This window comes from Cavia porcellus, unplaced genomic scaffold (assembly GCF_034190915.1).
Source record: "Cavia porcellus strain 051 isolate PalLab524CR breed Dunkin Hartley unplaced genomic scaffold, mCavPor4.1 scaffold_3, whole genome shotgun sequence".
Taxonomy (NCBI): domain Eukaryota; kingdom Metazoa; phylum Chordata; class Mammalia; order Rodentia; family Caviidae; genus Cavia; species Cavia porcellus.
In genome coordinates, this window is record NW_026947486.1 from 69,241,385 (window position 1) to 69,265,553 (window position 24,169).

General features: G+C 36.2%; 1 protein-coding gene across 1 annotated transcript in view; it reads right to left on the reverse strand.

Annotated features, from left to right (window-relative positions):
* Positions 1-527: 527 nt before the first annotated feature.
* The window catches only part of Gucy2f (guanylate cyclase 2F, retinal), a 127,377-nt gene continuing 103,735 nt past the window's right edge, over positions 528-24,169 (reverse strand). Inside the window, exons 17-21 of the mRNA XM_003467578.2 lie at positions 22,820-22,918; positions 19,596-19,690; positions 3,965-4,053; positions 3,786-3,874; positions 528-1,003 (exon numbers count right to left, since the gene is read on the reverse strand). Of these exons, the coding sequence (XP_003467626.1) occupies positions 3,787-3,874; positions 3,965-4,053; positions 19,596-19,690; positions 22,820-22,918 (371 nt within the window). The 3' untranslated portion in view covers positions 528-1,003; position 3,786. The remainder of the gene's footprint in view (positions 1,004-3,785; positions 3,875-3,964; positions 4,054-19,595; positions 19,691-22,819; positions 22,919-24,169) is intronic.

The following is a 24,169-nucleotide window of genomic DNA, read 5'->3' on the forward strand; positions in this document are numbered from 1 at the left end:
GAGTTAAGTTTTATTGCTTTGGTCCATGTGACTATGGCAAGTTAGAGCCAATAACCTCTTGAAAGTGAAATCTAGAAAACTAAAACAAAGGAAATGCTAATGTTGAAAAGGATTTGTTTTAGGGGAAGGGTTAAGTGGGTTGAAAGGCATAGTGGATAAGAGAAGGGAAGGAAAATTCAAAGTATTAAAGGAATATTCCAGTTGGATCTATAACTTCTATATCATTTACCCAGAAAATTTATCCTACATTTATCCCATCTTGTTCAGAATAGGACTCTGAAACCTATTGAGGTACTCATTTAACAAGGACGATTCAATTATGTTGCCTAAGTTCTCTTCAGTTAGATAGCAAAAGAGACCACGATAGCTTTGGAAAGATTTTGAGCAATAGAGAATAATAGAACAATGAAAGTTATTTTTAGTCCTCGGTCACCCATACTGCATATTTAGCCAGATGATTTTTCCTTCTGCCATTCCCTATGTCTTCTAGCCAACTGAGGTCCAGAGACTTGGATTCAAACGTAAGTTTGCTGTTAGATTTTTTTCTGGCACTAATCACTTAATATCTCAGATATAAATTATGCTCACCAAATGATGTCTATATGTACCTGAATGAATTGAAATGAATGAAATCAAACAAAAAGAAAACAAAGTGCTTCTGCTTTTTTTCTGTGAAAACAGAGACTTTATTATAGTACCAAGGTTACCCTGCTACTTTGGAATGACTGCAATTGGAAGTAGCTCACTACCATTCTTTAAGGTTCACATCCATTACAGTTTACATTCAAATGGGCTTTCTCATGATAGCTGGATAAAGAGAAACCTGTATGAGAAGTTACTTCAAAAAGCCCCCTTACACTAGAGTTTGCCTTGCACATTCCTGGAGTTTGTTCATCTTCAGAGGTATAGCTATTTCTTGCCCATGAAGAACAATGTGTCAAACTGGAGTGAGTCTCTCCATTGTCTTGCAAGGAAGGGATTCAAATACTGGAGCCCTTTAGTCCTGGGTAGAAGAAAGACAAAATAGTGATCATATCTTCTCTGTCCCAGACCTCCCATAGAATTTCAGTATGAATGATTATAAACCCCCCTACCGCCACTCTATGAACAAATTCCAAATTGTCAAACTTTCTTTAATTATTGAATAAACATCATTACATTTGTCAGATTTGCGTAATTAAGTGTTGTTATTTACAAGAGTTTTACTAGTTGAACAAAAAAGCAAATAAGTGGTGGTCCTCAACTTACTACTAATGAGACATGTCCAAAACATGTATAAGTCAATAATCTGAAACTTGAAATGCCTTCTTTCCACAGAAATCATACTTTAGATGTGGTAGTCACATTTCTAGCTATTCTACAAAGGCTGATTTAACTCCTGTGGAGCAAAATTACATTAGAGTTCAGATGAGGATCTTGGATACTCAGAGGACAGGGACAAATGTGCTTTCTACTTATTCTGTCAGTTCAAAGGACACTTTAAAAACATCTTTAAAAGAAGTAGACTCTAAATTGACTTTTCCACCATAATATTTATTTGAGCCCTTCTCTGATCTTCCAGGGATCATTTGCTCATATGTTCTCTCAAACCTGCCACTGTGACTGCATTCTTCAAAAGTACTGATTTCTACTTATCTCAACCAAAATGAAACTGACATGCTTCCTTACCAGCTACTTGAGTTTACCTTCTTTCTGATGAGTATTTAGACACTTCTTAGTCCCTAAAAGGAATATTTATGATTAAAAGAGGTTATTTATTAGCTTCAAATTAATCCATTGGTGAAATTTAGGAGAAATAACCAGGTAAAGTGAAACATATACTTGCGAAGTGGTGGACATTTGTAAACATAAGTTGGACCTATCTTGGTTTTTTAAAAAAGCCTGTAAATTCACAGAAATTAGAAAGCTAGAATAGCAGTTAGTGCTGGCTGACATGAATAGAGAACATTTAAAGAGAGCTAAGTGAGGTGTCTGAGAGTTCTAGGGGTTAGCTTAAGCTTTCCAAAACTTGTCAAGAGTGTCCTTTTCATCCTTCTTGGGAATCTTTGTGATTTATAGTGACCACCAAAGCCACTGTGGAAAATTGGGTGCTAATTTAAAGCACAAGTACTAAAAGGGCGAGAATCATAAATTGAATTTCCTCTTGGACCAATAGTTTCAGTGTTTCCTATTAGCATTCTCTGTAGAACCTGATAAGTTTGTAAATGGTACAAGCTACATTCATGTGCATGCCAGGTAAACATTTCCAAACATACAGTCCATGTTGGTGAATCAGCTACAATATCAGCAAAAATACAACATATTTTTAGGAATGGATAGGTTGTTATATATTGCCTCCAGTTTTATACCACCTTGCTAAAAAGAAATCTCTTAAGAGCTTCCAAACACTTTCCTGCAGAAAGACAGAGAGAGAGAGAGAGAGAGAGAGAGAGAGAGAGAGAGAGACAGAGAGAGAGAGAGAGACAGAGAGAGAGAGAGGAGAGAGAGAGAGAGAGACAAGAGAGAGACAGAGAGGGAGAGGGAGAGAGAGAGAGGAGAGAGAGAGAGAAGAGAGAGAGGAGAGAGAGGCTGTATCTGTGACTGAGGTTGTCCCTGTGTTTTCTTACCCATTGGAAAGAAAGTTTTGAGGAATTTAATCACTGTGTGTCTCAGCTGCTTGTTAGAGTGAGCAGTAAAGTACAAAGTCAAATGCCAGACCTGTCAAGATAGAAGATGATGTAAAAGACTGCAGATGAGATATTTGCTCAATACAGGACCTTTCTGAAACAGAAATGCTTGTGATTAGCACAAGATACCTGTGATTGTTGCAAAAAGTGAAGATGGGATGGGATTTCTTAAGAGAAAAACAATCATAAAAAGTTGACAAAGTCCACAGAGGATAGAAGAAGAATAAGAAATGTGTGGATGCCTTTGGTAGATTTGCTGCTAGATCTGTGGTTATTCTGGAACAGGCTAGAGAACAAAGTGTCATGGATGTTTGGGGAATTCTTAACATTTATTTTGGAATCTTGTGATGTCCAAGGATATGTGGAAGAAGCAATGATCTTCAGGTTCAAAGTTTCCAAGAAAAAGAGAGGAAGTAATTAAGGTAAAGAAAAGAAGATATGCTAAATTGGCCTAAGAAAGCAATAAACAACTCAGAGATAAATATTTGGTGAGCTAATTTGATAATTAAATTAGTGTTACAGCTTCAGAATCATCCATTTTAGTAAGGGAGGAATGGAGAAAATCATCCTGAATCCAAGACAGGCAGTCAAATAACAGCAAGTCATAATTTTAGTTGGCAAACTCAGACTCGGAAGGGTCAGGAAGTCTCCAGAAGAAATAACCTAAGCATCCAGACCAAGATGATCTTGCCAATAGATCCCAAGAGAGGAAGGAAAAAGAGATAGTAGCAATATTGCTGTGTTTTCTATACAAAAGTAAGTTTCTAAACCTCTGAGGTGGCTCAACACGTGCCTCAACATGCCCAACAATGAAAATGAAAGGTGCATCTGCCTGATAACTACATAACAAGGCCAGTCTTGTTAGTGTTCAAATGTATTGCCAGTATAGAAGGCAAGAGCCTCTCTCTGGTCAAGGCAGCTAACTTCCTTCCAGTATTGCTTTTGCTGTAACTGGCCACCCCACAATAAGGTTTTTGTCCAACTCAATGGAGCTTGGAAACTCATCAGCCCCATCACATTCTGCCAACAGAGTGAAGGCTGGGACTGGTGCACATGCCAACAGAGGCCCAGCTTTGAAAATTTGGCAAGCTCCTGTGATGTTCTCCTGTTAGACATTACCTTATGGCTTGTTTCTCACCAACTGCCTTTCTGCTTTTCTTCTTTGGAATACTGCTATCTCTTCTGGTTGCAGGCCATGGCCTAGTTGCCTACAGGGCAGGGACACACCAATAGAGCTAGTGAAAAGAGTGTGGCAGAGCACAACATAAGAAGACTGATTAATTGTGAATTCCACTTACCCATCTTTTCCCACTGATGGGGGCACAGGAAGGGGTTTTGTGAAGCCTTTTTTTCCAACCAGCCAGAAGGTCTCTTCTGTGCCTCTGCCCTATTACAGAAAATACAGGAAATTTTAACCACACCGTAACCAATCTTTCTAGAGAGTTTAATAGCATATATGCACTCAGTATGGTCTAAAAATTGCTTAGACTATTTTCCTTTGCACCATTCTCTGGAATCTTCCTTTCCATAAAATTTCTTCACCATGTGTACTTGAAGCTGAGAAAATCTCTACAGAATGCCAGAGAAGACAGATGAAAAGCAATTACCATATTAAACTGTCATCCAGATGTTTTGTTTATCCACTACTGCACAGTTTTATGTTTAGGAATGCATGGATTTTTTAGCAACTCAATAACTGGATACTTAAAGACTTTTGCCATTTTTTCCCTGGCCCTTCGACAGTAGGCAAGTAATTGTCTAGCTAGAGCACATATATTGAGAGACTATGTCTCTCCACACACTGCCATCAAATACTTTTCTGCAACTTTGTTTTTAAGCCAAAGACATCCTACTTGCTTTGAGAAAGCTGCATTTCTGCAGTGCTCTTTTATCCCTCTTAAGGAATTATTATAGGTAACACAAGAGCTCCAGGGAGAATTCCATCTATATCCTAGTTAGTTGGTTGTCAAGAATCACAGGTCTAAGAAGAAAAAGGAAATGTAAACCCACACTAGTTACACATGGCATAAGTAATTTCTTAGAGTGGCCATATTTTTACTCTGTCTGCCCTCCCTTCTTTCCAGAAAAACTTTTCAATATGTTTTTCCTCCTCATTTCAAATCTCTTTTGACTGTCTTCCCATTTCCTCTAATCCATGAGCAAAAAATGCATTTATTAAGACTGAGAAAAATAATGTGATACTACCTCCTCATTAATCTGAACTATGTTTTCATTCTCAGCATCTCTTATTTAGAGCCCATCCTAAATTATTTTAACTCAGAAATTCCAATTTAGTTTTCACCAATTAAATATTGAATTAATTCTTCTCTATTTTACATCTATGTATTCATCCTATAATAACCATTATACTAATTATAAAACATTTAGTTGGAGAATTTCAAAGCATTTTGCAAATATTTGTTTGAAGGCTCTTTTACAGATAATTGTTCAGTAAATAATACGATAGTTTCATTAACTGGCATTCTCAAACCTTGAGTACTTGTAATACTTAAGTTCATTTGACCTCATTTTGTTAAAACATATTGTTAAACCTCAAAAATGAGGACCCATCCCCAGACAAATTTGAATGTTTTCTCTTGAGATCCAGAGGCTATTAAGACACTGTGCCAGTTGCCAGAGAACTTTTCAGATGTCAGGAATATTCCGACATTTGTGTGGGCCCTGGGACATTATTAGGAGGCCAAAACAAATGATTGCAAAACAAGGGTGGGATTATTAATGGGTTCAGACAAGATAACAAATCAAAAAATATTCAGAGTAGCTCCAAAGGCGTTTTGCAACTGATGATATGACGCAGAATTTTAGCTCTTTGTTTACCCTCCCTATTCCATAATTCTGCTGAAAACAAGCAGAGGAAATGAGTATGGTAATAACAAAACATCAGACAATAGCTGGCAGGGGCTGGAATTCAGTCCCGGGCCCTGAATATGGTCAGGTTGAATCCCCGCACACATGGAAGACTTGGAATGTACCTCTCAGGTAGTCAGACTACATCCCAAATCCCAAATCACAGGAGGACACACTTGAGTCCCCACAGGCCTAATTGGCATATGCCCAGTGAACTCCAAGCAGCTAGCAGTTGCCTGAAGTCTGCCCCAGGAGCCAAAAGTAGGCCAAGTGATTCCCAGCACATGGAGAAGTTTGAAACATCACTTGAAATACTGAAATACAGGAAAATGACAAAATGAAAGAGGAAAATGCAATCTCAAACTTCCAGGAAACCCAAGCAAGCCTAGGAGACATGGACACAGAAGAAAATATAAGCCATACACCTGAAATTCCTGAAATGATAACAACTGAAGTAAAGAAACAACTCTGGGAAGCTATAAAAGAACTCCAATCAGAGACCTAGAAAGATGACAGATACATAACAGCAGCTACAGTGGATCTCTGAGATAACCAGCTTAGATTCCAGGAATGGTGCAGTGTGGGGAGTCCTAAGCAGAGTGAGATACACCCTGCTGACCCAGAAATGAACTAAGCTGAGAGGAACCAATTGGAAATGCAATCCCAGTGCTACAATTGGAACACCTAAAAAACTCTCAGCTTGAATACCCTGTGACTGCTGCGCCTGAATTGGCACAGCTGGGATAGCCTATTGGTTGCAACTCACCAGAGACATGAATGTTCTGAGAGAGGGAATCAGCGAACCGAATTGGGAATAGAGCTGGTGGGGAACCCTACATTGACCTGTGGTGGGTGAGTGGAACCTGTATTGACCTCCAGTGGGTGAGAGGAAGTGCTTGACCTGGGTGATGACATGGACTGAGGCCGAATAGGCTAGCCCAAACCAAGTTCCTGGACCTGGCACTGCAACCTAATGCAGTGAAGCTTTCAGTAGGTTGACCTGGAGGGGCGGGCCCAGCATAGGCTGCAGGGTCTGTGCCTCCCAGTACACTGCAGTGCACAGTGTGCTTCAGACAAACTGAAACCAACAAAGAAAGAAACTGAGCCTCCTATATATGCTTATATGGAAGGAAAAAAACCATGAGGAAAGGTGGCAACAAGAAAGGGTCCTTGGTCCCCAAACCTGAGGACACTGATCCAGAAAAGGTAAATACAAGGAGAATGAGGAAAGAAAATATGCAATATCAGGAATGGCACCGATAAACATAAAGTACTATCTCCGGGACCTCATAGACAAGTTCAAAAGTGAAGTATGTAACCAAGTAAAGCAAGATATAAGTAGACTAGTTAAAGAAATGCTAAGCACTTCCCAAGAAAAAACAGATGATAGAATGGAAGAACAAAAAAAGCGGGGAGAATTCTTTCATGGAGAAAATAGAGAAAACATAGAATACATGAAGCAGATCAAAGAGATTACCAGGAAACTAAAAACTCTATTGAATGCTGGCATAACAGCTTGATAGAAACTAAGGATAGATTATCTGAACTGGAGGACAGGTTTCTAATGTGGGAGCATGAAAGGAAAAACTTCTTAAAAACAATAAGGAAACAAGCAATAAAAATACAAAGGCTAGAAGATGATAAGAGGATATATAACTTAAGAATTAAAAATGTAAAGGAAGAAGCATGGATACAAACAAAGGAACTTTAAAGGCTATTAACAGAAATAATCAAGGATAACTTCCCAAACATAGGAAAAGATAAAGATGCTCAGATGTATGAGGCATACAGAACTCCAGCTACCTACAATTCAAACAGAACTACACTCAGGCATATAATAATCAAAATTCCAGGAATCCAATATAAGAACAGAATATTAACAGCTGTCGGAGACAAGAAACAGATCACTTACAAGGGATCACCCATCAGAATTACAGCAGACTTCTCAGCACAAACCATCAAATAACAAAGAGTATGGGGCAAAATAATCCAAGGTTTGAAAGACAATAACCTCCAGCCAAGATTGATATATCCTGAACAACTGTTCTTAGAAATTAATGGAGAAATAAGCTGCTTCCAAGATAAAGAGGAACTCGGGGAATTTGCAACCACCAATCCAATACTGCAGGACAATCTAAAAGAGAAAAGTACAAGGATTCCAGAAACAGTGGCAGAGAGGCCACAATGAATGGAGCAGAAAGTGAAATAAAGAAGACAAACTGACAACTAATGATAGAAAAACAGCTCAACAGAAATGAGGCAAAGAAGGTTGGATATAATTTCTAATATAGATGGCCTAGATATACTAACTTAAGGGAAAAAAGAGAGACTCGCAGGCAGAGTGGATTAAGAGACAGAGTCTACCGAGAGGCTCTTTATAGGAAACACAATTAGCCTGATAAAGGTTATATGGACCAAATCAAACATGAGAAAATGGAACTCAATGTGATAGGGAAACAGATACTAGTAAGGATAGCTAGAACAGTATTTATGGATAAGTTGAACAGACAGGCTTTAATAAATGAAGAAATATAACTAGAAATCCAGCCCAGGAGTGAGAAAGTTCAGAAATACTTAGGTAAATAGCAGGTTGCCCCCCCCCCAATACAAAATCATGAGTGTTGGGGAGACCCAAATATACACAGTTCATTCTGGGGGAGTGAAAGGGAGGAATAGTTTTCAAAAAAAAACAGCAGAAGATATAGCTAATAGTGTATCAGGAATTAAAACCCCTACTACTCACACCACTCTGCTTTGTTGGAACTTGTTCCATCCTAGTTTGTATATAAGCACTGAATCTCAGGGGTACAGAGAGCTGTCCTGAAGATATCAGGACATAGCACAGTGGTCATCTTTAATTTCCTATTAACTCAATCATGATCCCTCTATGACTTATACTGTTGTATCATGACTGATCTTAGTTAAATCTGACTTGTTAGATTGATGCTTATTACTGACAGATTTTATTCAAAACTGTAAGGTTGATGGTATCATGTTGAGGAGTATAGATAACTATACTGAAAATGACAATGATTCACTATGATATCCATTCTGATTTGATTACTATCTGTTTTTGTAGCTTTACACTATCTACAAAGTTGTATTTCTGTTAATCCTGTTATGTACTGATATGTTCAATTATACTTTATCTAATGATATAGCCAATTTTGTTGATGATAATAAGAAACAACACAGTGACCATGGTAGAACTCCTTAGACAGCAGATTTATATGTCTTTTTAGTTTTATATGTCTATAGAAAAAAGTTTAGTTTTGTCCTGCTTTGTTCTGTTTCTCCCTCTAATATAGAAAGGTTATAAATACATGTTAAGACTCGTGTTTATGTAAAACCTATAAACAGTTTGAGAACTTTCTTAAACATTAACAAGAAAACAAGCAGTAACAATATAAAGGCTAGAAGATGACAAGGAGATTTACAACTTAAGAATAAAGAATGTGAATGAAGAAAGAGGGGTACAAACAAAGGAACTATAAAGGTTATTCATAGAAATAATTATGAAAAACTTCCCAACCATAGAAAGAGGAAATGGCATTCAAATGTATGAGACATATAGAACTCCAGCCATCTACAACCAAAACAGAACTACAACCAGGCATATGATAATCAAGATCCCAGCAATCCAATATGAAAACAGAATATTAAAAGCTGCCAGAGACATAAAAAGATCACTTATAAAGGAAAGCCCGTCAGAATTATGGCAGACTTCTCAAGACAAACCATCAAATCAACATGAACCTGGAATGAAGTATTCCAAGCCCTGAAAGAAAATAATCTCCAGCCCAGATTGATGTACCCTGAAAAACTATCTCTAGAAATTGATGGAGAAACAAGGAAGGTGCTTCCAAGACAAAGAGAAACTGGGGAAATTTGCGATCACCAATCAAACTCTATAGAGAATACTGAAGGACATTCTAGAGAGAGACAAAAGTACCAGGATTCCAGGAACAGTGGCAGAGAGGCCTCAATGAATAGAGCAGAAAGTGAAAAGAAGAAGACAAGCAAACAACTAATGGCAAAAAAAAATGCAGAACAGAAATGAGGCAGAGAACTTAGGTTATAATCTCTAATATAGATGGCCTTGATACACTAAATTAAAAAAAAGGCACAATCACAGGCAGAGTAGATCAGGAGGTAGGGCTCACTGAGATGCTCTTCATAGGAAATATAATTAAACTGAAAAAGGATATATCAACCAAAAATCAAATATGAGAAAACAATGTTCTATGTGACAGGGAACCAGAGAGTAATAGGGGCAAGTAAGTAGACTAGTAATTGAGGATAGGTGGGAAAGACAGGCTTTAATAGGTAAAAGAAAACAACTAGAGATCAAGCCCAGGAAGGAGAAGACTCAGAACCACTTAGGTAAATAGCAGGTTGCCCTCCTAATTTAAAACCGAGGGTGTTGGTGAGACCCAAATATGCACAGTATTCCCTGGGGGAGTGAAGGGGAGGAATAGTCTTAAAAAAGACAGCAGAAGATATTGTTAATAGTGTATCAAGAATCAAAACCCATATTACTTGCACTGCTCTGCTTAGATAGAGCTTATTCTGTCTCAGTTTGTCTACAAGCACTAGATCTGAGGGCACAGACAGCCATCCCCAAAATGTCAGGATATAGCACAGTAATCATCTTTAATTTCCTATTAACTTAATCTGGAGCCCTGTATAACTTATACTGCTATCTCATGACTGATCTTAGTTAAATGTGGTTTGTTTGATTGCTTTTTAGAATCGAAAGATTTTATTCAAAATGGTTATAATTGACAATATCAAGTCTGAGAGTATAGACAGCCATACTGAAAATGACAAGATTCACTGATACACATTCTGGTTTGATTACTACCTATTTTTTCAGTTTAACACTATCTACAAAGTTGTGTTTCTATCAGTATTGTAATATACTGATACATTCAATTATACTATATCTGATGATATAGCCAATTCTATTGAAGATAACAAGGAATAACACAATAATCATTGTAGAACTCCTTGATCAGTGGTTTTATATATGTCTTTTTCACTTTATGTATCTATAGGAATATGTTCTGTTCTGTTCTTCTTTGTTTTGTTTACCCCTCTAATACAGACAGGATAGAAATACATGTTAAGACTCATGCATTTGTAGAACCTATGAACAGTTTATGAGAATTGATCTTACGACACATGATGAAATGAACAAATACTCTGAAGGAAGAAAGACACTACAGTACCCAGTGCTAACCCTGGAGTGTCATGATGTGAAATCCAGCAATAATATTATTCTTTGTTGAGAGTGATTTTAGTCTGCTTTGGTTTGTTTCATCTCAATATAAATGAATATATGGACAACTACATATATGTTTAAGTGTATAGGATAGATAACCATGTTACTAAGTTTTTGTTGGATAGTTGAATAGAACTATTTGCAATCTCACTGTTTGAATTCCCACTTATATGTTCTATTTTTGTATCTTGAACAATTATTTGTAATAGGACAATATGCAAATATCAACTAGTGATTTATTACTGTTTTTTTTCTTTGAATATATGTATTATATCTACCCATTTACTGTTTTGTTTAATCTTTTTTAAATTAAAAAAAAGAAACAGACTGGCAGAATGGATCAAGAAACAACCTCCAAGGGGCTGGGGATTTAGCTTAGCGGCATAAGCACCTGCCTTGCAAGCAGGCAGTCATGAGTTTGATCCCTGGGACCAATTAAAAAAAAAAGAAAAGAAACAACATCCAACCATATGCTGTACACAGGAAATCCATGTAACCCAAAAGGAAACTTATAGACTGAAAGTCAAAGAATGGAAAACAATACTCCATGCAACAGGATCCCAAAAAAAGCAAGGGTAGCTATTCTGTTTGCAGGCAATGTGAACTTCAAATGAAGAATGATCCAAAGAGATAAAGAAGATAACTACATACTAGTGAAGAGAAAACTTCATCAAGAGGAAGAGATAAAAGTCTTAAATATATATGCACCAAATTCCAGAGCACCCAGCTATACAAAACAAATAGTAACAGAAATGAAAAATCAAATAAGCAAAAACACAATTATAATAGGGAACCATGACACACCATTGACACAAATGGACAGATCAACTAGAAAAAAATAAGCAAAGAATTATCAGAATTGAATCACACCTGTGAACAAATGGACTTAGTAGATGTATAAAGAGTGTTCCACCCAACATCAGACAATACATTCTTCTCAGCAGCACAAGGAATGTTTTCCAAGGTAGACCATACGCTAGCCCACAGAACATACTTAAGTAAATGCAAAAGAATTGAAATTATCCCATGCATGTTATCAGATCATAGTGCCATGAAACTAGAAATTACTAACAAAAGAAATGCTAAAAAACCCACAAACCCATGGAAATTGAATAATACACTCTTGAACAAAAGAGCGGGTCACAGAGGAAAGTAAAGAAGGAATTAAACAATATTTATAGGCGAACAAAAATACAAATACATCTTATGGGAACCTGTGGGATGCAATGAAAGAAGTCCTCAGAGGAAAATTTATTGTAGTGAACATACACATAATGAAAACAAAAAAAAAAACATAAGTAAACAAACTGATGCTACACCACAAACATCTAAAAAAAAGAAGAGCAAGTCAAGCCAAAGCCAAAAGAAGGAAGTAAATTATAAAGGTCATAGTAGAAATCAATGTAATAAAGACTAACAAAACAATACAAAGAATCAATGAATCAAAGAGTTGGTTCTTTGAAAGAATAAATAAAATTTAAAGACCTCTAGCCAACCTTACTAAAAAAAATGAATGCAGTAAGGAATGAAAAGGATGAAATCACTAAAGACACTGGAAATACAGAAGATCATCAATACTTTTTTCACAAATGTCTACTCTCATAGGCTTGATAACACAGAAGAAGTGGACAGATTCCTAGAAACATATGAACTAGCAAAGCTGGATCAAAAAGATGTAACACTGCTGAATAACCCAATCTCAATTAATTAAATTGAAAATGTAATTAAATACTTACCAACAAAGAAACGCCCAGATCCAGATGGATTCACTGTGGAATTCTATAAGAATTTCAAAGAAGATTAAATGCCGACACTCCTCATACACTTCAATGAAAATGAAAAGGAAAGAATTCTCCTTAACTCATTCCTGGAAGCAAATATTACTCTAATACTAAAACCTCAGAAAGACCCAATCAAAAAAGAGAACAACAGGGCAACCTCCCTAATAAACATAAGTGCAAAAATTCTCAGTAAAATATTGGCAAACAGGATGCAGCAAATCATCAAGAAGATTATACAGTATGACCATGTGGGATTCATCCCAGGCATGCAGGGATGGTTTAACATACACAAATCAATAAATGTAATCCACCATATCAATATAGTCAAAAAAAGAACCACATCATTTCCACAGATGCAGAAAAAAGCTTTGATAAGGTCTAAAGCTTATTCATGATAAAAGCAGAATATTGGAATAGATGGTCTTTACCTAAATATGATAAAAGCCATCTAGGACAAAACAACAGCCAGCGTCATATTAAATGACCCAAAACTAAAAGCCTTTACCCAAAAATCAGGAACAAGACAAAGATGTCCATTATCACTACTCCTTTTCAATTTAGTGCTGGGAATACTATCCAGAGCAATTAGACAAGAGAGAAATAAAAGGAATAAAGATATGAAAAGAAGTTTAATTATCATTATTTGCAGAAGATATGGTACTCTACATAGCAGACCCCAAAACTCCATTGATAGACTCCTAGGTGTAGTAAATAAAATCAGTATTGTAGATGGATACAAAGTCAACACTCAAAAATCAATAGCATTCCTATACGCTAGCAACAAAACCACTGAGAGAGAAGTAAGAGAAGCTACACACTTTACAATATCATCCAACAAAGTGAAATATTTAAGAACTAATATAACAAAAGAGGCAAATATCTACTCAGGGCAAATTATAATACTCTGAAAGAAGGAATCGAAGAGGACCTCAGAAAATAGAAAGACATCCCTTTTCCAAGGATAGGAAGAATAAACATCGTGAAAATGGCTACTCTACCAAAATTGTTACACACACTTAATTCAATCCCAATCAAAATGCCAATAGCATACCTCACAGACCTTAAGAAATCACTCCTAAAATTCATCTGGAACCAGGAGAAACTGCGAGTAGCAAAGGCAATTCTAAGCAACAAAGACAAGGCAGGAGGCATCACAACCCCTGACTTGAAATTATACTACAAAGCTACTGTGATAAAAATCAGCATGGTACTGGAATAAAAGCAGACCTGAAGATCAATGGAATAGATTGGAAGACACAATTACAACTACAACACACTCAGCCACCTTATCTTTGATAAAGGTACAAACATGTCCACTGGAAGAAAGATAATCTCTTCAATAAATGCTGGGAAAAATTGGATCTCCATATGTTGAAAACTAAAAGTAGACTTATGCCTATCACCATGTATTAAACTAAAGTCTAAATGGATCAAAGATCTAAATATTAAAACATTAACAGTAAATTTGTTGGAAGACAAAGTAGGTAGAATTCTTGAAGACATAAGGGTAGGTAGAGAATTCACGAACAAGAATCAAACCACACACAAAATACTTCACAGAATCAATAACTGGGATTGTGTCCTATTACAGCGTTTTTGCATGTCGAAAGAAGTCTCTAGAATAATGAAAATAAAACCCAAAAATTGGGGCAAAAATCTTAGTGTAAGGTCCCTCAGGCAAAGGACTTCTGTCCAGAACATATAAACAATTTTTTAAAATTACATCACCAATATTCATAGACCCATTCCAAAAATGGGCATCTGACATGAATATACAGTTATCAGATGAAGAAATACAAATGACAAATAAATACATGAAAAAATGTACGGCATCATTGGTCATCATAAAAATGTAAATTAAAACAACACTGAGGTTCCATCTCACTCCTGACAGAATGACCAGGATCAAGAACACTACCAACAACAAATGCTAGAGAGGATGTAGGGAAAAAGGAACTCTTCTGCACTGTTGGTGGGTGTGTAGACTGGTGCATCCACTGTGGAGGTCAGTCTGGAGATTCCTCAAAAAGCTAGGATTGATAGTCCCATTTGACCTAACTATTCCACTTCTGGCATATTCCCAGAAGAACTGAAAACATCATACCACAGTGATATGTTTGCACCCATGTTTATAGCAATACAGTTTATAATAGCCAGATCTTGGAAACAACCTAAATGCCCATCAACTGAGGAATGGATAAAAAAAGATGTGGTATTTTTACACAATGGAGTGTCATTCTGCTATAAAGAATGATCACATTGAAATATGTATAAGTAAATGATGCAACTCAAGACCATACTGATAAGTGACATAAATCAAACTCATATGTGTAAATACCATGTAGTCTCCCTAGAATAAGAAATGGTAAAAGTACATTAGGTACAAAAAACTCAATAATTACAGTGAAAGGATAAGAATCTGGTTAATGGGGAAAAATAATATCTCAGGGGAAATGAGGAAAAGGAAAATGGAAAACAGAAGAAAAATATCTAAAATTATATAAACAAACAGGACAGCTAATATGATTGTGCTACAAACTCTATAAGTCTTTGGAACAAAACAGTTAAAATTCATATGTTTGGAACAACTGTGCATATTATTGTATGGTAATCTCAGGAATTCTTAAAGATCATTATGTAAAATAACAATCCTTGTTATGCTCATACAACCTTGTTTTAAAGGCCTATATTGTCAGTGTTTTAGGCTCTTTGCTATTGTTGTTTATATGTCTTTTTCATTTAGTGTTTTTCTAGGAATTTGTTTTGTTTTGTCTTGTTTTGTTTTGTTTTTCCCTCTAATACAGAAATGATAGGTATACATTAATAGGCTCATGCATACATAGAACTTCTAAAAAGTTTATGAGAATCAAGTAAATAATGCATGATGAAATAAATGAATAGCTACTTTGAAGAAAAAGAGTCACTAAGGTATCCAGTGCTGATTCTGTAGCATCATGATATAAATTCGAACAATACTGTTATTCTTTGTTCAGAGTGATTCTAGTCTGTTTTGTTTTGTTTAATTTCAACACACATGAAGATATGGACAGCTATTTTGAAGAGAATGAGAGTCTCTATGACATCCATTGTTGACTTCCTTATTGTATGGTCTTGAAGACTTAAAATGCCTTCATCATCCTTTTCTGATCAATTTTATACTATTTTGTTTTGTATGAATTCATTGTATGTGAAGATATGGACAACTATTTGGAAGAAAACAAGAGACAATGTGATAGACAGTGAAGATCTCCGGTTGTCTCGCTTTGAAATCTGTGGCTCTTACACTGTTTTCTTATGATCTGTTTTGTTCTCTTTTGTTATGTTTAATTTTACCCTCTTAAAAAATAATTTTTTTTTAATTTTTTAAAACATCAGGCAAACTTATTGATCCAGTATGAATTTCTGGCTGTCCCAGAGATCTCCCAAATAATCTCATCTTGCCTTGATATGAAATTACTTTTTGATAGTGCATAAACTTGAAGCTTGGGCCTTAACATTGAGCTACATACATACTCAACCTCTTTGTTTTGTATCTTGAGACAGAGTCTCACTAATTTACTAAGTTGCCCACATTCAAATTTGTGATTCACCTTCTTCTGCCTCCTAGAGTGCTAGAATGACAAGCGTGAATCACCACACCTGACGTGTATAATACTTTTAAGAAAATTTGGCACCTCCTATCCTATACAATTTTCAAAAAGTCCTGGAATGTAGTTTTATTATTAATCTAATTCTTCACATGGAAACATTGAGTTTCATGGATATTAACTGATTTGCAAAAGTAAGAATAGCTGGGACCTAAACCTAGTTACACTAGACTCCTAACTTTAAATGTTCTTCACTCTTCACCACATAGCTTTTCAAACATACTAACATCAGGGTCACATTTAGAGGCCAAGAAGAACTGTTGGAGATTTTAATGAACTTCCTAATAATTAAAAGTCAGAAGAGACCTTAAGATAGACAAACAGAAGCTCAGAGACAATGAAGTTATTTGTCAAGTATCATACGCTGAACCACTGATGAACAAGGATTAGAGACAAAGTTTTCCTGATTCTGTTAATACAATCTCTTTATTTCTTAGCTCAACTGATGAGTGTGTATGTAGGATTGAGGGTAAAGGTAGAATTAATTGAGAGGAAAAAAATCATAAAACAGTACTAATACTTATGAATCTAAGAGCCAAATACTGTTTAACTCCAGAATTCAGAGACAAAGTCAAGAAGTATCCACTTCTATCAAAAACAACATAAACTGATTGAGAACAAGTATTTGGGAAATATTTCCAGAATGCAAATCTATCCAAAAGTCCTTAGAAAGTATAATTGTTTTATATATATATATATATATATCAATCTCAGCAAGGAATTCCAAACTTACCAGAAAACAGTGCCTAAACTAGAACTCAGGTAAGTGAAGAAGTAATAAACTGACTTATCACTAGCCCATCAGAAGAGAGATATTTATAAATCAGAACTGGCCCATTAGCCACTGACAATTATTGCCAATACAGTACCAGAGGCAGTTGACATGTGCAGTAGGACAACTTCCCAGCAAGGCCAATCTTCCCCTCTTTAACTGATTCCTTCCCCAGACTACTTCACTTACATTGGTCTCGTTATGTTCTCTACTCATCTAGTTACTCATCTAGTTACTATGGTTATCTTATGTTTTCTTCTCTCACCCAATCCAATCCACATGTTTGATTCTGTTAACAGAAGTTTTTATAAAGTGTCATCACTCCCATGAAGAAGATGAGGTGGGGAAAAAGGATTGCTACTGGATCTAAAGATTGAGCCCTTGAAAAGAGGCTTTAAGAGTAATCTCAAGTAGCAGCCAGCTATAAAGAAAAATATTTCTGGTTATCAACTTGGAAATCATCCAGTGTGTTTCTTTCTGCTCCATATATCGGGATAACTCTGGTTTTCAGCAGTATAGAACAAATGAAGAGTGGAAATATTATATCAGAATATTTGAAATGTGCTAGTAACATGGTCTTACTTTAGATATACCTCATGTCCCCAGTAGGCTAAAAACCTCTGTACCTTAAACCCTACTATGGAATTTGCAATTCCTGTCTCTAGTGGGTAGGTGAAAATTAAAGAAACAGAGAGATCTCTCCTTTCTTTTCTTTGATTCTTTCTTTCCTCTTCTTTTTTCTCATTGTCCATTCTTCTGGTGCCCTGCTCTCCTCTTCATTCTGTGTCTTCCTCTCAGTCTCTGTTCCCTCTAAGGCCCTTGCTATCCTAATAACCGAGACTCAAAATCACATTATGAGAAGTATTTCTATCCAACTTGTTGATTGTCTTCAGATTTTCTAGAATGGAGGAAAACGATACAAACATCCCTATTGAAGTAAGTTCTAATTTTGTACTTGAAATTCCCAAAGATGCAAATGCTTCTGATGAGAATTTATATATTTTATTTCCTGCTTCAAAAGTAGCACTTCTTCAGCTTTTAAATGGAAGTGTTTCAGGGAAACCAAGCTGTCTTTCTCCCCTTTTGCTGCAAAAAACCATAATGTATGGAGGGATCACAAACGCCTTGGGCAATCTGATTTATTACCAAAATAATATATCTATACAATCATCCCACTGTGGGAATTCTTTGTGGAGGTGGCAAAAGAGCTGTGTTCCCCTGTAAGTGACTCATTCTAACTTCTGAGGATACTAAAGAACTATTGGATGAAAATAATTAAGACTACTCAAACAAGGAAGTGGTCAACCAGCATCAGGCCTTCTAACATTTAGCTAAAGAAATCTAGATACACATAAATTGCCACCATTTATAAAAAGAATCTCAAAGACAGAAACCAACTTCATATCAGCCATTGCCCTGCTTTGGTTTTATCCAAGAATAATCAGTAAGAAAACTACCTTCATGTAGTATATCATGGAAGCAACTTAGGCTTTCTGAATTTTGGTCTGATTCTGCTATCAACTGACTGTACAACTCTATTCAAATTGCTTCACTTCTCTGGACCTTGATTCTTTATATAAAAATGAAGAAATTATATTATCAAATACTCAGGGTTTCTTAAAACTAGAAGTTAAATTATCAGATCCTCAGGATTTCTTCAGCTAGTAACCTGAAATCATGCAAAAGAAAATGGGAATACTCTAGTGCAAATAGCAGGGGAAAAAAAGGAAAAGGAAAATTATTCTAATCCTTAACTCAAGGTCAATTTATATCCTCAGCAGAGAGAAAATGCACTACAAAATGTTTAGTTTTTGGGGTCTGGGTATGGTGGCACACACTGGTAATCCCAGCACTCTGGAGGCTGAGGCAAGAGGATCTCTGTGAGTTTGAGATCAGCCTGGGCTACAAAGGGAGTACAAAGGGAGTTCAGGCCATTGTGAACTGTACAATGAAATCCTGTTTGATTTTTGTGAAATCTGACTTTTTCACCCTTAACATTGGAGAAAGACATAAAGCTCTGTAAACAGCAGACCAATAATGTGAATAAGTCAGAAAGAGTGACCACTGAGCAGGCAAATAGAAACACAAACTCAACAATGCTGTAGCTTATTAAACAATCTCAAGCACTGCCAAAGAGCAGTGCAACTAGAGTTAGATAACAAAAATAATATCTCAGCTCACTGTAAAGTCAAATTACAGGGAGTTCTTTAAGGAAAAAAGATACAATTTATAGTCTGAAGAAAGCGTAAGGTGTCTCAATGAGCCTCCTCATTTAAGCCATATTTTAAAGAAAAAAAAAAGCTGAGGCAGAAAGGGTCAATCTTTCAGAAAGTCCAAATGAAGTGGGAGAATCTGTCTAAATTATAGCTCTGACTCTCAGACGGCCAGGTAAGCTCTTCTTGCAGACCATGGTCTCTCTAGGAGATGTGTGCAAGTGGCTTAGTTCCAAAAACAAAAGAATATTGTACCTTGGGGCTGGGGATTTAGCTCAGCGGCATAAGCACCTGCCTTGCAAGCAGGCAGTCGTGAGTTCGATCCCTGGTGCCAATAAAAAGGAAAAAAAAAAGAATATTGTACCTTGAGTTCTGTTCTTCCTCGAAGTTCTACTTCATAGCCCTCATTCAGAGTTCGAAGAATTGTAACAGTGCTAAGACTGACATGAATGCGGTAAGCTGTAAAACAAGAAAAGACATAACTTTAACTCCTTTTCATTGTTAAAATCATGGAGGAATTAATATCCCAAATGCAAAGTTTACTATACCTTAAACTAATTCCTGAAACAAAGTGAGCATAATTAAGGTTTCACAGGAAGAAAAGAGGAAGTCATGGCCTTCTGACCAGGCTCAAATAAGGCATTAGTTATAGCACCTGTCAGCCTCCTAGATACTATCTTAGATGAAAGGCCATGCAATAGAAAAGTGTTAATATAACTTGAAAATTGAGATGAATAAACTAGCAACCATCACTATGCTCTCAGCTAAAATATGACCTCCTCCATCGGAATTCTGGCTTCAGAATCCGAGTTCCCAACCTTCATATAATCTTATTTAAGTTTCAAAAGTTTGTCTTTCCCATATGCACCCTTAAAACTATCACACAATAGAGCTATACTTAAAATATTAATGTGAAAAGTCCCAAGACTTCCGTCTTCACATTTTGTGAAGACTTGATATTCATTGCTGTCCTTTGGGTGAGTTCCTCTAGCTGTGTACACACAAGCATGTATATCTTTCCAACCAACATCGGATAAGTGCTTTACATGGGGAACTGTGATGTTAATATTTGTGTAGAACCTATGTGTGATTCTGTAATGAAAATAATTATTTGTTGACTGAGGCAAGATACTCGACCTTTCTGAAAACTGTCACTCTATGAAGTGACACCTTGTTCAGGTTAAGTCTTAAATAAAAGAATAAGATTTGTCTCATACACACTTGAAAACAAAACATTCTTTTAGAAGCAGATTACAATCTGAGTAGGAAGGCATAGTTGAAATTTGAAATATTTGTTTTGTTTTGAAGCACTGGATATTGAACCCAGATCCTTGAATGTGAGCTAAAAATACAGCAATACAGCTCTGTCTTTTTCAGGTTCTTACTATGTTGCTAAATTGCATAGGTTGGGCTGGTACTTACCTGCTTCAGCCTCCAAGTATAATAGGATTAAGTGTATATACTAACACATCCTGCCTGAAGGAAATTTTTATCTTAACAATTGTATCACGTGTATACGTTTCTTCTATGAATAGCTCAGTACATCACTGTTGCTTGAGTCTTCCTTACTGACTAATGGTCACCCAAAACTCAAAAATGTTTTCCTATTCCTAAAAGCCACATGAACTACCACTATATGCATTGTCAATCCAATGTGTGCCAATTCTCTAGTAGGTTTTCAGTAGAGTGAACCTGCTTGTAAGGAAAGAGATTGCTGATACTAATCACTACCTAACTGGTTCATGAGAAAAATCACTGCAAGGCTAGGCCACCAGTCACTTCCATTCCAAAAGCTTAGTAGATTCAACTGAACACAAAAGAGGTACTGATGAAGTTGATTTTTTTGTTGTTGTTAAAAGACATATTACATGTCCTAGACTCGTATTTGACATGAGATTAGAGGTTACCACTTTAGAAACCTCCAGTCAGTTGTGGAGGTTAATAATGCCATACTTGATTCACATTTATTAGCTTTTAGAAAAGCATGCTAACCAGCTCCTACAATGAAAAGGTCGCACACATATGCTTGTTAGTATACTTCACACTGCCTTCCTTGCATAGCCAGTACTTAATAAATCCATGTTGTGAGTGATGCACTCTGTTTCCTTCCTCCTGGCATGTATATTCTCAAAGTTCAATTTATGTTCTCAATTCTATATTTCCAATGTGAAATACATGGTTTTCCCTGGTACAGACCACAGTAAGACTTGAGCCTTCTACAAGCTTACATCAGTCTGGAGTACTGTGCCAAATCTGCATTGTGGTTCCATGACAATTTCATTTTGGCCCCAGTTGCACTTCAAGAGCAGTCATATACAAAGTCATATTTGCACATCAATTTCTAGATGACTATTTTCATGGTCTATGCTCTACCTATGAAGTTTGAAGACTTTCCAAAATGTCAGAAATTTATTCTGATGATAGTTTATAAGTTCTGTGCTGCCTCCTTAATCATGGCTGCATGAGAGAGATCAAGACTGAAGCCATTGTGTAAACCAGTCTCTACACGTGAGTGAGGTCAGAAAGGGCACCACACACAGCAATACAGGGCATCCTATCATCACTGACTAGTTTGAATATATTGCTGAATTTCAGGAAGAGCTTGTCTTGCATAGTAGCTACCAGAGCTAGAGCTGCTAGAAGCTTAACTGGCTTCTTTCATTTGAAAACAAAATTCATAAAACTGTATATAGAATTCAATGTTGCTCACTAGATTTTCCTGTAATAGGATGAAAAACTGTTTGGCTCAACCACAATTAGGTAAGATACATTGTAAGATATTATCTCAATAGTGGCCATAAATGACCAAGAAAGGGTGGAGATAGCATCTTGCCAACAACAGATAAATGGCATAACTTTTTATATGGTTTTATTTTTGAAGAAGAAAAAAAATTTTTTGTTTTGGCACTGGGTATTGAACTCACAATCTCATGCTTGCCGGGCAGGTGCGTAAGCCGTTGACCTAAATTCCCAGCCCAAAAATGGTATCTTTGATAGTATGCATGTTTTGACAGAAGCTAAGGGTTTTTATATACATGCAAGTTTAAATTAATTATTTCATAATTTCAAACTCCTTAGGATAAAGGTTTACTGCTAGCTTAATTCTAGAGGGTTATTTGATGAAGCCAGAACTCCCAGAGGTCCGATCTAGTTCAAAGATTACTAGAACATCAAACAGCCACCAGCTGGGAAGCAGCTGGCATGAGTGCCTTCACAAACTACTTGAAAAATGTCAAATTTCCATCTATTACCTAGTTGTTTTCTCAACACGAATCTCCCAAACCTATCAGGATAGCCCATTCTTTCCTTACCCAAAAGACTTTAAAGTAGCTTTGATCAACTTACTGATTCTGTCAGTGTCACTTAGCTACAGCTTTATGTCTCTAACAAAAAAGGGAGTTCAGTCCAACATCACCTCTACTGGCTTGCAATTAGAGGTCAAGAAAGTATTTAATCTTCTAAAATTACGTTTTATTTTTCTTTAAAACATTAAGACATAAACTACCTTGCTTCACTTCTCCTCTTTTAAAGAGGAATCACTTTCCCAATAGTTAGATGATACTATTTCATTCATCTTCAGGTACTCACGTAACCCCGTTGATTCCATCCGAGAAGCCGTGTTCACAGTGTCTCCAAACAAGCAGTATCTGGGCATGGTGAGGCCCACCACTCCAGCAACAACTGGCCCTATAGAGTACCAGGAGGTTGGAATTACAGTCAACAGATATGCCGTCAACAGTAATAGAAGAACATTGTAAGAGGAAAGAATGTAGCTGTATAAAAGAATTAAAGTTGCCATCAAATTCCTCCAAAAATCTGAAGGAAAACTTACAATTGACACTAAAATATTTGGTCTAAGGGAAAGGAAATTTATAATGATGTATGTATGACTGCTTTCTTGATTTATACCTTTATTCCAAGTAATATTTATATCTAAGTTGGTTTTCTATGCCAACAAGGACAAGTAAGTATCAAAGTCAAACCAAGAAAGCCTAGGAGGGGTCTCAGGATCCAAACATGTTTTCTACAAGGAAAAATGAGACTCTTTCAAATGGCTTGGGGTTGGAAAAGTCTCTCATAAATATCCATGTGTCCCAAACTATACCTATGAAGAACCACTGATAAATATTTGGAAAATCTGGAAACAAGTAGAGCTGACTTTCAATTATCTGTGTTAGTGGTATGGAAGAGCAATACATATAGATAATCCAAGAACTTTTCTATTTTTCCTTAGAATTATTTTTGTTCTTTAATTTTAATATGGCTGGTTTGAGTGTTCAGGCTAACTGAAAACACATTAACAGCCATACTGAAAAGTCAGTTCAGCAGTATCTACAACTTTACCTTTCTGGTTTCTATTGTTCCAATCCAAAATTTCCTGAATTAAAAAAAAAATTAATGTTTTGCTTCAAAATATTACTTCTTATGAGAATAAAAATAATAACTGCAAAACATTTTTATTTTAATTCACTTCTCTCTCATTGGAAAGCAAACACTGAGCACTGAGCAAGGCACCAAGGGAAGAAAAACAGAAATGCAATATATGGTCTCAGATCTCCAGGATTTTAAAATATAATTGAAGAGAAGAGAATACCCCACAGAATGCAATAAAGCAACAACAATACAAGATAACAGATAATCAAGTAAAGATAAATAGTACAGCAGAAGTCCTATATAGTCTAGAAAACAGGAGGAGGTACTTATTAGTACTTTTTGACTCAATCAAAAAGGGTCCAGTGAGGAAGACAGAATTTGGTTTGGATCGTGATGAGTTAGTAGGATTTGAATATACACAGAAGGACATAGATTAAAGATTTCTGTCTGGTCTTAGCATGTATAGAAGTTCAGGAAGCTCTTAGATAAAACAGTCTGTAAGTTTAGGCAGTGGATGAAAAGCTGAATATAATGTTGGATTAAGTTAGCTGTACAACATGTAGG